Source organism: Gopherus evgoodei, chromosome 6 (assembly GCF_007399415.2).
Source record: "Gopherus evgoodei ecotype Sinaloan lineage chromosome 6, rGopEvg1_v1.p, whole genome shotgun sequence".
Lineage (NCBI taxonomy): Eukaryota > Metazoa > Chordata > Testudines > Testudinidae > Gopherus > Gopherus evgoodei.
Window position 1 is genome coordinate 89,268,187 of NC_044327.1, and position 16,487 is coordinate 89,284,673.

Sequence of the window (16,487 nt, forward strand, 5' to 3'; positions counted from 1 at the left end):
GTTCTTATGTTCTTATGTACTAAATCACTTAGCTGCTTTGAAAATACCACCCAAGGTGACTGAAGGCATTAACCACAGAATGTTTTATGGCCTGTGTGCAATTAACTAATGTTCTCAGTCCATTTCCTTAGTTCAGGTGTCAACATCATTACAGTTTAAAACTGGCACTAAGGATTGAGGGCATGATTTAATGTCTTATTGAAGTCAGTGGAAGTCTTTCCATTGATTTCAACATACTTTGGAACAGTCTTTGAATCTTTATGAAGACTGGACTACCCTTTCATCACTAGATGTGGCTCCTCTGGGTCAAAGTTGAAGCACATTGATGGGCTAATATGGGGAAGCTTGCACAGCTGATATTTGTAAATAGACTTATGTATCCATAGCTGTTTATCTGTTCACTTTTCACAAGCATAAATTAGCTTATTAAAGAATGACATTGTAGTTTGATGTTCATCCCCGACATTTTTTTCATAAATTGGAAATACGCAATGTTTATTTTAAAGTACTAGTATAGAGATTTTTTTCTTTCAATCTGAAAATTAATGTTGGATGAGACACCAGCAGACAATAAATTCCATAGTGCAAATGTGTTGGGAAACAGGGATTTTCTTAATAACATTCAAAGAAAATGTATGTACACCATCTTTGGAGCCCTTCGCTATAGTTGTGGAAATGCAGCCACTGAAAGCTGTAGCTCCCAAACAATTATTAATAGGGTACTATACCAGTGTGAAGGAGCATCTAAGAGGGAACAAAATATAAATAAGAATATTCTCTTTTTATATTTTGCAGATATCTTGTTGAAGCTGAACATGTTCTCGCATCTCCACTATTGATGTCTAGCACAGATTAAATATTCCAGACAGAATCAATAGATCCATTTGCAGTAGGACCATCATACATTAATACAAGATGGAAGACACATACAAAGACAGGACTTCATTAGTGAAAGGGGCTAAGGACATTGCCAAGGAAGTGAAGAGACAAACTGTAAAGAAGGTGAATAAAACAGTAGACAAAGTTCAGGATGGGTATACGCAGAGATCCTATAAACAATTCAAGGATGAGGAAGATGATGATGACTACTATACACAAGAAAGAAATTATGATGGAGAAGCCAACGATGATGAAGGGTCAAGTGAAGCAACTGAAGGGCATGATGAAGATGATGAGATTTATGAGGGGGAATATCAGGGAATCCCAAACATAGGGCAAGGCAAGGATGGCTTAGTGGCCCTACAGCAGCCCATCCATGATGAATATAAGGACCGTCATGAACTGGAAACAGAGAGGAAAGCTGATGAAGAGGAGCTAGCGCAGCAGTATGAGCTGATTATACAAGAGTGTGGACATGGCCGTTTTCAGTGGACTCTCTTCTTTGTTCTTGGAATGGCACTAATGGCTGATGGGGTAGAGGTTTTTGTGGTTGGATTTGTGTTGCCCAGTGCTGAGACAGATATGTGCATACCCAATTCTGGATCAGGATGGCTAGGTGAGTCAAATCTATGTTTCTGCTGTATGACAAATTACATTTGTAATCTGTCTGTTTATTATTTTGCCAGCACTAATGCTTGTTAAGAAAAATAATTTTATCCCTCTATTAAATGTGACTTTGCAAGTCACTAAATGTATTAGATGGCTGAAATGCATTTAATGAAAACAGTAATTTTTAAAAAAATTTTTTGTTTTTTATGCTCGGTCAACAAAAGTTGAGATAGTCATGGGTGTTTTCTTTTTCTCTGTAGTCTAAGGGCTTGTCTTCAGGATTTTCTGCATGGCAAGCGGGGTGTAAATCTACAGTCCACTAGCTTGCCACACAATAACTGACCATGTGGACCTTTCATCAGCACAGTAGAAGTTCTGTAATGCGCTTTGACTTACTGTTGATTGAAATTTTGCTTTCAATTACAGCAATAGATATCCAGAAGAACTATATTAAAAATGTGATCTGATGAGTGAAGCTATTCTGGATTTATCCTGGCATAAATGAGTAGATTGTGATCCTACAGCATTAACATTATTGGTTTCTTTATCTTTATAGTGCACGGTTTTGTTGGAACTCCCTCATTTTCACATTAGCTCAGTTTTGCTACTGTTTTAATTCTTGTCCCTTTGTTCCTGACTATTTTGGAACTATCTGAATTTCCTAAATGCTCAGTATGTAAAAATTAGACTGTCCTACAAAATTTACATTATGACAGAAGCTGTCTTACTAAGGTATTAAGCCTATTTCAGATGGAATTCTCAACATTGACGCCAATAGTTTACTCGCTAGGTTTTAATAAAGTGAATCAGATTCTGTTCTCATTTACACCCATGCACCCTGACTGGCTTCTTTAGGGACACAGGAGTATAACTGAGGGCAGAATTTGCACCAATAAGCATCCTTTAAGATGGTATTTTCTTTTATATTAGTTGAAGGCTCATATACTTTGTTGCTAGAGACAAAATACATTAGTTATTTGTGTGGGGTGCAAAGATAAGTCTTTCATTAAAATTAATGAAGACATCTAACTGATGACCGAGATAGATGGCTGAACTCATACAACAGCTACCTGGCTTCTTCCATAGCAGCTAATTCCTGCTGATACTTCTCCACCAGGGAGGTCATGCTGCCTATATCGTCTCCTCCTGGGGCTCTGTTTCACATCTTGGCAGGAGGTACTGCCATGATGGGAAGGTCCACTTTTATTGCAGCCTCAGTCTTCGTCCCCTTCTCCCAAATGCTAATGCAACCCTGCTGTTCCCTAGGGGTTCCCACATTTTGAGCATGTTGCCCAGCAGCCAGTTCTGGCTTTATTTCTTCCCTCCACTCAGTCACAGAAGAGGTTGCTGTGACCATCATCACCCCCACGTGTTTCCCTGACTACCGGTACTTGGGGCTGACGTATCTCTGTAACATACAGACTGTTTCCCCTCATGACTGCCCATCTCTTTGAGTTTCTCTCTTGGTCTTCATGGATTTTCCCTTCCCGCCGACTTCATTATGGAAGGACATACCTTTTTACTGTATCCTGTCTCTCCGCTCTAAAATGTTTGGGTGGACCCTTACTCCAGGACCTTACCCTCCCATGCTTCTATTTTTTCTTATACGTCCCCCAACAGTATTCGTACTGCCTCCTGCAGCACTGAAATCTTCTGTGCCCTGTTCTGCCACATCAGAAACATGCACAGAGATTACTCTCATGTAGGAGGCAGTGGTCTCCCTGCCAGCACTGCTGTGCCCCAAACCCCACCATCTGTACCTTCTGCTGCCACCATTCCTGCAGAAGAACTGCCTATGTCCATTGCAGCTGTTCAGACATCAGATGAACAGCTTCCTCTAATTGCTGCACTGTTGCCACTTCCCTCCTTAGTAGTAGATGACTCTGTAAAATCCTGCCAACTATGGCAGTTTTAGTGGACTGGCCACCTCTTGTGTGACCCTGCATGGCCTAGGATCGTGCTACAGGCAGCCTGCCTCAGTTCCCCATCTTGAACTGTTCAAGAAACATATACTCTTTTGTTCATTCCCTTCCCTTCTTGAGTTGTGCACTATTAACTTTATTTTGAATGTTTGTTAAATTTTCAAGTCCAGCCAAAAGTTCACACAAACAAAAGCTTCTCTTTCTCCTCCCAGGACTTCCTGCCTGGGGTCTTTCCTGCTTTGGCAGGCCACTTTCAGGCCTTACCTGGCTGAAGTTTGAGTCTGAACTGTCAGGACTCTTTGCTAGAGCCTGCTCACTCTTAGTCTCTAATCCCTGAGCATTGCCTTCTTCTGCTGCTCTTCATAGGGCAATCATCCTGATCTCTGCCAGGTGTGGCTCATTCTGTAGTCAGGGTTGGCTACACTGTTACAGATATATTAAAATGATTTCTGTCAAATCTTAACTAAGATTCATTACAGAAATATGTATGAATTTATTCCTCAGAAATTATGTAAATAGAAAGCTTGCTTGTAAAGTTAAGAAAAGAGAACACACTTAGTGCTCTGATACTTATATAGTAGTCTCATGCCTCAAATATGAAAATTATAATAAATATTCCTGTATCTTTTTGTAGTAACAATATTAGATTCTGTGTTATAGAATTATTTATATGGTAGTACTGCTTTAAAAGATTAATGCACACAAGCGAGGAAAATCAGAATTAAGCCTGCCATTGAAGCCTTATCTTTCCCTAATATGTACCGACGGCACTGTGACCCCTTGGGTCATCATAGCCATAGGGCCCTGTCATAACTGTCCTACTCAGATCTGAACCTTAGAGTTCAGAACATGAGAAGCTAGCATGAAACCTCCAAACTTAATTACCAGCTTGGATCTGATATCGCTGCCACCAGCCAGAATTCCAGTGTCTAGCTCACTCTGGTCTCCCCAAAACCTTCCCTGGGGAACCCCCAAGACTCAGATGCCCTGAGTCTCACCACAAAGGGAAATAACCCACTTCCCTTCTCCCTCTTTACCTCCTCCCAGATTTCCCTGCCCTGGGTACTCTAGGATATTCCCTGCTTCAAGTCCTTAAAATATAAGTACCGAGAGATCAATCTCTCTCTCCCCTCACCCAGAGGGTATGCAAAGTCAGGCTTAGTAAATCGAACACAAAGAGATTCTCTCTTCCCCCCTGTCTTCTTCCTCCCGCCAATTCCCTGGTGAGCTGCAGACTCAATCCCCTTGAGCCCCCACTAAAAAAAAAATCCAACAGGTCTTAAAAAGAAAGCTTTATATAAAAAGAAAGAAAAAGACATAAAATGGTCTCTGTATCAAGGTGACAATATACAGGGTCAATTGCTTAAAAGAAAAAATGAATAAACAGCCCTATCCAAAAATAATACAATTTAACACATTCCAGCAACTGCACACATGTAAATACAAAAAAACAATATAAACCTATTGTCTTACTATCCTTGTACTTACAGCTTGGAAACAGAAGATTAGAAAGCCTGGAGATAGAAAGATCACTCTCAGAGCCGAGAGGGTCACCGAACCAAGACAAAGAACAAAGAACTCACACCCAAAACTTCCCTCCACCCAGATTTGAAAAAGTCTTGTTTCCTGATTGGTCCTCTGGTCAGGTGTTTGGTTCCCTTTGTTAACCATTTACAAGTGCCATATATTACAATACTACAGTACAAGTGGTGAACATAATTTTTATATCCATTATATACACAGCCTGCATAGATGGAATAACTATATCCCCAGTGATATGTAGTATTCTTCAATATTATGAGACTCTGTGGCAGAAGCATTCTAATGGCATCATAACTTGACCTTCACAGACATGCATTTCCATTATTTTGCTGTTATAAATTCACATCATAATCACATCCTAACTGGGTCTTTTTAGACAGACCTTAAAATTGTTTTACTATTATAATTTCATAACTTAATGGGATTGTTAATGTCGTTAGGATTCTAAAGTCATGGCACCAGGGCTGAAAGTTGATGCAATTATTAGGAAGAAGATCTAAGAAATCCAACGTATTAGACTCTAATTTCTGTAGAAATATTTTCAATGATTTTCTTTCCATTGCCCAGTAGGTAGAAACTTACCTTTCTTGCAGTTGCACTCAGTGTGGCAGCAGATACACTCAAGCTGATGTACTAAATATATTTTCCCTTGAGGCAAAGCCTTCTCCTGGGAGGTCAGAAAGACAAGAAAAATACAATGTTTTCTACTGACACTAAGGATAAAAAGATGTCAATCTCTTTCCCACTGAATGCTTCCTGACTACTTTAGCAAAATCACAATGGAATTGCCTTCCTTGTAGATTCAAACAGTACATCTTAGCCTCAGTTTATCAGATCACTCAAAGGGAGAAAGTGTACTAGCCTGCCTTATGGGCAGTCTTATTGTGATTTTGCTAAATTCAGGCTGGTGGACTGAGACCAACATAGTGAGGGACAGAGAGAAGGAGCGGCCATGATATCACCTGAAGATGATGTATAAAGCCCAAGTATGACACACAATATCATGTAGTCAGTCTGTGCGAGATCTCATGCTTTTCATTCTAAGGGGAAGAATAGAAAGAGATGACTCATGAAGGACGAAACCATTTGCTTTAGTTACACATACTGTGATTCATTGATTATAATTTATTATCAGAGGCGCTGATGGCAACCATTTATGTTTATGGTGCCTAACACTTTCTGTTATAAAAGAGTCTTATGACCTTTTTTGAGAAGCTCTCACACCTTCAGTGTTTGCATCAGTTCTTTGTAATTTGGCAGGGAGAAAGCCTTTGGGCTAGAAAAGTGCCTTCTCTTTGTTCCAGGAAATTCCATTCAGGTTTAGCTGTTATAAACTTTTGACAATTGCCATTTCCAAGTGTATGCTTCCTTTGTCAGCAAAAATGTTGGCAGCTTGCCAAAATAATAATTAAACATGAACGTTCTAAAGAAATGGGCCCATGCTGCCACTGCTACCTCCACAGCCACAGCCACTGCACTGAAAATCCTGAAAACAGACAACTTGCTGTTGTCAGAGGAACTGTAGTGTGGCGTGGAAGAGAAGAGAGCTAGGTCATGCACCTCTTAGCCCCATCAAGTGGCACTACATGGGGCAGGAGTCCACTATCTCTTTCAGCAGGGAAAAGAGGGAGCCAGTCTGAGATCCCCCTGATCCAAATGCTGGATCCAGTACCTGGTGCTAGCAGTCCATTTTCCCCTGCTAGGGTTCACCTTTCTCTTGCTACAAGCTAATATCTGTAGCTCAAGCTAAGTTGCAGTGCTGAAGGCTTAGAATTCAAATGTTACTCATGTACATAATAGAATTAGTGTTTACCTTTTTTCTTAAAATCCCTGTAAACTACTTACACCCCCCCATATTAAAAGAGTGTTACATAGATTGCAAAGTCAAGCACATAAATGTTAGAAAATGCAAGAATTTATGTTGCCCATCTGACCTTAACATGGCCCCCTGTGGCTATAAATTATAAATTGTGGCTATAGTCTTAATTATACATTATTTTTTTACAGGGTCTAGCTCCCCACCGTTTCATTCAATGTCTAGGTAGTTCTTCAATTTTTTTTATCCTCATCACTCAATATATGGCCGCTTCCTTATTTACTGCACACCATCCAAAGCAAATAATACAGAATTATTAATTTCTCATGCATGTCCATCAGGCTAGTATCTAAGTGCCTTACAAATGCTAATAAATTTATGTCCACATCTCCCCAATGACGAAGGAGGTTTTGGGAGGGGTGTATTTTTTGTTTTCTTTTACTGCTGAGGCCATTCAGTGGATCAGGCAGAGCTAAGATTAACACTAAGAGTATGTCTACACTACGGGATTATTCCGATTTTACAGAAACTGGTATTTGGAAACAGATTGTATAAAGTCGAGTGCACGCGGCCACACTAAGCACATTAATCCGGCGATGTGTGTCCATGTACCAAGGCTAGCGTCAATTTCCGGAGTGTTGCACAGTGGGTAGCTATCCCATAGTTCCCGCAGTCTCCCCCGCCCATTGGAATTCTGGGTTGAGATCCCAATGCATGATGGGGCAAAAACAGTATCGCGGGTGATTCTGGGTAAATGTCGTCACTCAATCCTTCCTCAGTGAAAGCAATAGCAGACAATCATTTTGTGCCCTTTTCCCTGGATTGCCCTGGCAGACACCATAGCAATACAACCCTGGATCCCGTTTAGCCTTTTTTCACTCTCACCGTATGTCTACTGGATGCTGCTGACAGACGCGGTACGGTAGTACTACACAGCAGCATTCACTTGCCTTTGCAAGGTAGCAGAGACAGTTACCAGCCTTGTTGCCCCGTCTGCTGCTTTGGAAATTGGCAATGACGGTTACCAGTCCTATTGTACCATCTGCTGCTGTCATGGGTGCTCCTGGCTGGCCTCGCTGAGGTTGGCTGGGGGTGCATGGACAAAAATGGGAATGACTCTCCAGGCCATTCCCTTCTTTACATTTTCTTTAAAAGTAGAGTCAGTCCTGCCTAGAATATGGGGCAAGTCTACTAGAGAACCAGAGAGCACAGCTGCTCTGGGTCAGAGCCCCAGACATCCCGCAGAAATGATGAGCTGCATGCCATTCTAGGGGGTGCCCCTGCAAAAACCCCACCCATTGCTTCCCTCCTCTTCCACCTCTCCTGGGCTACCATGGCAGTTATCCCCCCATTTGTGTGATGAAGTAATATAGAATGCATGAATAAGAAACACTGACTTTATTGAGATAAAATGAGGGGAAGGCAGCCTCCAACTGCTATGGTATTCCAGGCAGAACTGAATCTCCATTAGACATTAAGGGGGTCGGGGGAGAAGAGCACAGCCTCCAGCTGCTATGATATTCCAGGCAGGACTGAATCTCCAGGAGACAAAGCTTAAAGAAGGGAAAGACCATGAGTCATTCCCATTTTTGCCCAGGTGCCCCCTGCCAACCTCACCGAGGCCAGCCAGGAGCACTCACGGGATGATGACAATGGTTATCAGTTCTATTGCACGGTCTGCCATCAGGGAGAAGAGAGGAGAGGATGCTGCTGTTTAGCGCTGCAGCACCGCGTCTACCAGCAGGATCCAGTAGACATACGGTGACATTGAAAAAAGATGAGAAACGATTTTTTTCCCTTTTCTTTCATGGGGCGGAAATTGACGACATATACCCTGAACCACCCGCGACAATGTTTTTGACCCTTCAGGCATTGGGAGCTCAGCCAAGAATGCAAATGGTTTTCAGAGACTGCAGGAACTGTGGGATAGCTCGAGTCCCTCTCCCTCCCTCCGTCCATGAGCATCCATTTGATTCTTTGGCTTTCCATTATGCTTGTCACGCAGCACTGTGCTGAGTCCCTGCTGTGGCCTCTGTCTATCATAGCCTTGGAGATTTTTTCAAATGCTCTGGCATTTCATCTTTTAGAATGGAGCTCTGATAGAACAGATTTGTCTCCCCATACAGTGATCAGATCCAGTATCTCCCGTACGCTCCACGCTGAAGCTCTTTTTGGATTCTGGGACTGAATGGTCACCTGTGCTGATTGGCGCTCCATGCTGGGCAAACAGGAAATGAAATTCAAAAGTTCGCGGGGCTTTTCCTGTCTACCTGGCCAGTGCATCCGAGTTCAGATTGCTGTCCAGAGCGGTCACAATGGTGCACTGTGAGATACCGTCCGGAGGCCAATACCGTCGAATTGCGGCCACACTAACCCTAATCTGACATGGCAATACCGATTTCAGCGCTGCTCCCCTCGTTGGGGAGAATTAGAGATACTGGTATTCAGAGCCCTTTATATCGATATAAAGGGCTTAGTTGTATGGACGGGTGCAGGGTTAATTCTGTTTAATGCTGCTAAATTCAGTATAAACTCGTAGTGTAGACCAGGCCTGTATATCGCCTGACTCTCAACACTGTGCTCATTTCCCCATACCATGCTGTCTTACTGCCAGAGGAACTTACCATCTACCACTATTAATAACTGAATTGAAATGTATGCTCATCACTTAAATCAAGCCCCATGTTTATCAAGTTGGACAGCAAAAATATGAGGAACACAAAACTAGTGGCCATCTGCCAAAATATTAGTTAAGTGGGTAGCTCAGTAACACACAGGAAGTCCATGTCAGAGGCAGGGATAGAATGAAGTTCTCCTGAATGGTATTCATCTATCTTACAACAAATGCATCATATCTCTTCATGTGGTGCCCTGCTTCTTTCACTATACACCTTCAGATTTTTAGACAAATGAGACTGAATCCTAGAAACAGCCTCCTTCACTCCACAGCCATGATTCTTCCCAGGAGCAGGTTCATCCTGTGCACTGACAGAAGCAGGGCTCCTGTGGAAAAAATAGCATGTGATCATGTAATTAAAGACTGTATCATAATGCATATGCACAAGGGGACAGTTTAAGCCTACATGGACAATCTAAATTCTGGTATTTTCTAATTTTTGAATGCTTAACTTTGCAAACTTAATGTTTTTAATGTAGTTTTTAGGTGTATATTAATGTAGATGCAGATGTATTTTCAATGGATCACATTCACGGCTCAGTGGTAAGGCAATGCCTTTAATGCATAAAGAGTAAATGTGCCAAATAAAATGAGTCTTTGCCCCAAAGAGATTAGACGAACAATTCCATACAATACAAAGCAATATATGGGACAACAAACACTCAGTCTGAAGTAGAGTTTCGTGGAACAGTTATGTTTTCAGGACATTTGTTTTTTTTTAAAGGAGGAGAATACCAGATTTCAGGCATTTCAAAGGTATAGCGGCAGGGTGAAAAAGAGCATAAAGTTGCAAGTGAGTAAAAGAACCAAAAGTGAGTGGTGAAGAGACAAGTTAGGTTGAAGGGAAGAGAATGGTAAGGGATATATTACAGATGGGAGTAAGTGTTATGCAGAGCCTTGAAGTCAGGATCAGTAGCTTAGCATTGATGTGGAAGAAAGGGAGAAACCAGAAAAGGGACAGAGTGGTAGGAAAGGAATAATCTTGATGCCTTCTTTTGGGATAGGCTGAAAATCTTTCCATACCAGCCTTACTTTCAAGTTAGTCTTTTTTTTAAGAAAAAAATATTTTGTAAAATGTTAAAAAAAACAACAACTTATAGTTCCAGCTATTCTATAATAGTAAGTTTTCAGTGTTAGTCAGTTCCATACTTTATATTGCTAGAATTGGAAAGTTTAAAAAAACCAACTACCTCAAATTGTAATATACGTATATAAGATGGCTGAGTTTACTAGTTTAGATAAAATAATTGATGTGATCATTCACTCATAGGAAAGCCTGTTTTTGCAGTTCTGAACCCCTAAGAGGCTTGGATAAGCACTCAGAAGTTTACTTGCTTAATTAAATGAGACATCCAAACCCTGTAGGAAGCCATTGCTGATGACTTGTTCATGGGCAAGGCAGATCTCATAGTTGATTGTCTACATGAAAATATGACTGGCCCAATTTTTCTGTAGCCAAAAGGAGTGTGTGTGTATTTTTTTAAGTTAAATCTGTTTTGGAGGCTGATCTTGTGGTTAAGGAACAAGAGTGAGACTTAACGAGATCTGCGATCTGTTCTGCCGCAGACTACTCTTATGACCTTGCACAAGTCACTTCATCACTGTGTGCTCTGTTTCCTTATTGGTAAAATGAGGATAATATTTCCCTACCTCATGTGGGTGCTGGGAGTGTAAACCCATTAATATCTGTGAGGTGCATGGAAACATCAATGACGAGCAATACAGAAATCTCTCAACGAAATTACAAGCTATAGTAGTAATCACTAGAACGTGAAAATCCGAGGCATATGGACTAACTGGTACATCTGATCTGAAATAAAAACATGAACACTGGCCTGTCACCTCAGTTTCTTTGTAAATGGTACAGAATAATAGCAGCACTTCATAGTGCCTGTGGGCAGATCCATTCAATAACATGTACCCTGAAACAGGTGTCAGACCAGTTGTCATGTTTAGTTTCTGGTGAGATGTGCTGCTCAGTGAATTCACAAGAGTTTGGTCAGCAGCTCATCCAATAAGCAGTAAATCCATTTTGCTTAACCAACTTTGGGTTTTTTTGTCCAAGGTTGCTGTCTGACAACCAAGATTTTTCCTAATTTGCCTCTGAACTTTTTTATAACTGCCTAATATATTTTCCTCTCTTTTTTTTTCTCCTGGAGATAATGTTTTTTTCTTCCTTGATGGTCTGAAGCATCATTGCTGTTATCACCAGTATCCACATAAAACTAAGAATACGGTTTGTTTAGTTGTATCCCTTTTACTGACTGGATTGCAGCAGCACATCAAAAAACATTAAGGGCTAGATTATCCCCGGCCCTTGTGAGGGTGAGCAGCAGAAGAGGGCTCAAGGAGCTTTCTACGCATAAGGGGACCCTCACAAGGACTAAGGGCAAATCATAGTCTTTGTGCTCAGAATAACAGTAGAGATTGAAGAAGAAAAAGATATGGTGAAGTTCCAGAAGGGTATTCCCCACCACATTAGAATTTGTAAGGTAGTTCATTGTGTGTTACTTTCCACTGACTTATATAAAAGCACACTTGCAAGTGTGAGAAATGATAACACGTTTCCTTGCTTTTTAATTTTCAATTTTTTAATCTTTAAATGAGGCAACAATGTGTGGGGAAAATGGGTCTGCACTATGGCAGTGTCTTCAAGGCTTTTGATGACAGCAGATCACCAGAGAGAAATGATTTATTTTTTTCTTTGCGTGACAGATATCTAACTGAATTCCACAGAGACTGAAAAAGTCACCAAAAATGTCTTCACTGACAGTAATTTATGGAAATAAAACAAACAGCCCCAAAATGCTGTAGAAAGATATTATGCATCTCTGAGAATTCAGAAGTTCAAATTGCACTATAGGCCTGCATCCAAAACCAATTTTCCAAGCATAATAAGTTTAGCTTCATTGTGCTCTATTGCCCAGTTGTTGTTTTCATTGTGTTGAAAGGTTAATGCTATTCAGAATGAATCCTGGTGTTGTTTAAAGGTTAATTACACTTCAGCTGATGTAGTAGTAGAATTTCTGATTTTTTCTAAGAAACACAAAATTATGGTTAAATGTTTTCTTTCAATCTGTAATCACAGAGAATACTTTATGTTTAAAGAATAAGGTGAAGAGTTCTATAAGTGTAAATGATGTAGGGTTGACTAAGTCACAGCATCTTCTCTTTCTCTGAGCAGGTGTCTCATTATTTATATTTGTCCACATATATTCTGTTCCCACATCCACGGTTGCAAACTAGTAGCCAGCTTTGCAAGGCGTTGAAACATGTGACCTGTCTTTTGCAGATTCTGTTTAATTCTTACTGTTACCTGTTGAGATGAAGTGTGGTCTGTTGAAAGATTTTTGTGTGAGCATTTTAGATTTCTTTGTAGCATCTGCGGTGATCAAAAATCTAAGATAAAATACCACCTTGTGGAAGGGCTTTTTTCTTCTTTTTGGTTTTAAAGTATTCTGAGTTATTTGGTGAGGGTGACATGCTATAACTAACATGATCTCTTATTTTCATTGACATCTGTTACTATGATTTTTAATTCTGTAGTTCTGTACTAGAATTCAGAATATAAAGTTGAGAACGCTCTCACTCAACTTTGGCCAAGCTTCTATCATCTTTGGATGACTTGTAGGTATCTTTATGATTCAGACATGACCATAAAGACAACCATAAGGAAATAATAGTGCTGGGACTGGGAAGGTGAACATCCAAGGAGAGTTTACTTGAGTCATCAAGATGTTTACTGAAACCTCACAAATTCAATATCAGATATTACCCTGACTTAATGGCTTCCCCAAAGCTCATCAGACTGGTATTTGAATTAAATGGTATTCTCAAGAGTGAGGTTCAAAAGTGTGTGAGAAGGTTCTAAACAGATCCTGTAAGTCTGAGCAGAGATATTTTTAAACAGATCTTGGAGGTCAGAGACGCTCTGACTCCATTTTGCGACCAACAGGACAAGATGTCAGAGACTTTCCTTAGATTAGGATTTAAAGATGTGATGTTATTGTGTGTTAGCTAGCTCAATATAAATAATACCTTCGGGGTGGTCCGTCCTTATAGGCAAACTAAGCAGTCACTTAGGGTGCCAAGTTAAATGGGGCACCAAATTCAAGGGGAAAAAAATAATCAAATTTTAAATGAAAATATAATTCATTTCTCTACATTTCTGAGAATTTATTAATGTCAAATCTTTTATTTAATACAAAAATAAATAATATTTTAGCAAAAAAAATTAAATTTGCTATGTAGAGTCAAGATGACCCATTCCGCAATTTTGATAAGCAATAACTCAGCCACAATGACACACATCTGCCAGCAGCAAGAGCTGCAATGCTGGTGACACCTAACTCGAATATACATCAAGGTCGCATAGCCAGAAATTCATGTAAAGTGGAGATATTGCGAGTTGATACATGTCAAACCATCATTTTAACACACGTTGCAGATAGATGGTGAAGAATCAAGCAAATACTGTGGAATATTGTGTTTCTTGGTACCAAAGAATAAAGAATAACATCTTTCAGCATTATAAAGCCACAATATAAGTATCTTTAAGCATTCTTAAATCTTAGTGTTATTGTAGGGCTGTATAATTATGAACTTTTCTTTGTTATAACTGGTTCATATGTAATAAATAAGGTCCATAAAAGAAAAGTAACAGTGTTAATGCTTAATAGACTCTGAAAGTGATGATCTCACACTCCAAGCAGGTAGCCGTGAGGAAGGGGATTATTTTCCAAACAACCAGTGTCCAGTTGTAACATTGAAAAAGGTCACTTTGTTTCCATGCAAATGCTATAACTAACTGTTTTAATAGGTAAGTGAGTGTATGTTACCAATCATTGAAACTTTAAGCAATGAAAGACATGTTGGGATGGCTGCAGTGTGGTTTAAATTGCCAGCCATGTGATGTATCAGCGATCCTTAACGCTATAATGCTTGCAGTTGGGAGCACAGTACATAACAATATTCAAATGCCCTATGACAGAAAGAGGAAAAAGAAAACCCTCAGGAACTGAATATCATAAATGAAAGGCTGAGAAGGAAAAGGACCGAGCAAAACAGCAGGGATCCTTCCTGAAATATCTTCTCTTTTAATACAAATAAAGATGGAAGCAGTTCACAGCATCCAGATGAAGGAATTTTACTAGGAGAGGGTAGCTCACATCCACAAAAAAGCAGTTTGGAAACTAAAGATGTGGAAACTTACTTCTAGATGAAGGCAGCTCACAGCATCAGACTGATATGGAGTGGAGAAAATTTATTCATCTTCAAAGATGTGCAGAAATTGAAGTAATGAAGTAGAAGGAAGAAAGGTTGAGGAAGTTACAAACAAGTTACAGTACGGGACCCAGCTTCATGGCCCAGATGTGATGACAGTGTGCAGCAAATTCTTGTGGAACATGGACCCCAACAAATTCATGAATTTCCCTTCCCTAAGAATGGAAGTAAAAGAAAATTCTCTGCTCAGCTTTGCAAGAGGAAGCTCATTAATGGGGAAGAAATTCATCGAAACTGGTTACAATATTCAGTGTTGAAAGACTCTGTTATGCCTTTGCTGCAGGTTGTTTAGAAATCAAGCAATTTTACATCACTTACTGAAAAGGTTATCTTCAATTCTTTCTTCACATGAAAGAAGTACAGAACATTTGGAATGTTTCAAAATTGGAAAGAACTTGAATTACGATTGAAAAAAGGAAAAAACTATTGATGAAGAAAATGTACGTGTGATGAAGGGAAAAAGAAGAATATTGGCAACAAATATTAGAGCATCTGATTACTTAGTGAGAGTTCTTGGTGGGCAAAATTTAGCATTCTGCGTCCGCGGTAGAAATAAAAAATTACACACTCCAGGTAATGGAAACTTTTTAAAATTTGTTGAATACCTAGCTTTGTTTGATCCAGTCATGAAGGAGCATCTACGTAAAATAACTGATCATGAACACAGGTTTATACTTAGGAATAAATATGCAGAATGAACTGATTCAAATCCTAGCAAAATGCCACTAAAAAAATTGTAAAAGCTGCCCATTCTGCAAATTACTTTTCAATAATACTGGACAGTACACCAGATGTGAGTCATGTTGAACAAATGACAATGATCATTCCTTTTGTGGCTATGGAGAAGTCTGCATATGAAGATAATGTTGAAGTGCTCATAAAAGGGGGTTTCATATCACTTAAGGAGACAACTGGAGCATTTATGACTGAAACTATTCTACAAGAGCTTGAAACAATGTCATTATCTGTTGAAAATTTACATGGCCAAGGCTGTGATAATGGGAGTAATATGAAGGGTAAAGACAATGGTGTGCAAAGGAGAATGATGGAAAATCATTCCTAGGGGCCTTTTTTATGTTCCTTGCAGTGCGCATTCTCTGAATTTGGTTGTCAATGAGGCTGCTAGATTCTGTTTGGAGGCAAGCAGTTTCTTTGACCTGGTGCAAAGTGTTTAAGTGTTTTTTCTCAGGCTCAGTACGCCGTTGGGAGATTCTGACTCGCCATGTGAATTCTCTAACTATGAAACCACTTAGTCAGACAAGATGGGAGAGTTGCATTGATGCTTTGAAGCCTCTTTGCTATGAACTTGGAAACATTTATGATGCCCTAACTGAAATTTCTGATGCTACTACCTTTACTGGTCATCTGGCAACATGGCATGTTCAGATGGAGAAGCTCTTGCAAATTTGTGACTTCACTCATTTTGTGGTATAATATCCTTTTCGAGATTAACCTCACTAGTAAGCAGCTTCAGGAAAAGAACTTGAACATACATTCTGCTATTCAAAAACTGAAGCAAACTAAAAATATTCTGGAGGAATTCAAAAGTGATGAAGGATTCGAAAGAACACTAGTAGATTCTCTCAAGATTGATGAAGAAATAGACTTTCCAACAGAATTTGAACCAGAGACAGTTCGCCTTCAGCAAAAAGCCAGCATTTTTTGTATGAAGGACGAGACACACCCATTCAGAACCCAAACAAAGGTTCAAAGTGAATTTCTACTTCACAGTCCTTGATACTGCTATTCACTTGGTTGA

General features: G+C 39.9%; 1 protein-coding gene across 2 annotated transcripts in view; it reads left to right on the forward strand.

Annotated features, from left to right (window-relative positions):
- The window catches only part of SV2C (synaptic vesicle glycoprotein 2C), a 209,254-nt gene that overhangs the window by 31,937 nt on the left and 160,830 nt on the right, over positions 1-16,487 (forward strand). For both annotated transcript variants that reach the window (XM_030567289.1, XM_030567290.1), the window contains exon 2: positions 796-1,495. In XM_030567289.1, the coding sequence (XP_030423149.1) occupies positions 916-1,495 (580 nt within the window). In that variant the 5' untranslated portion in view covers positions 796-915. The remainder of the gene's footprint in view (positions 1-795; positions 1,496-16,487) is intronic.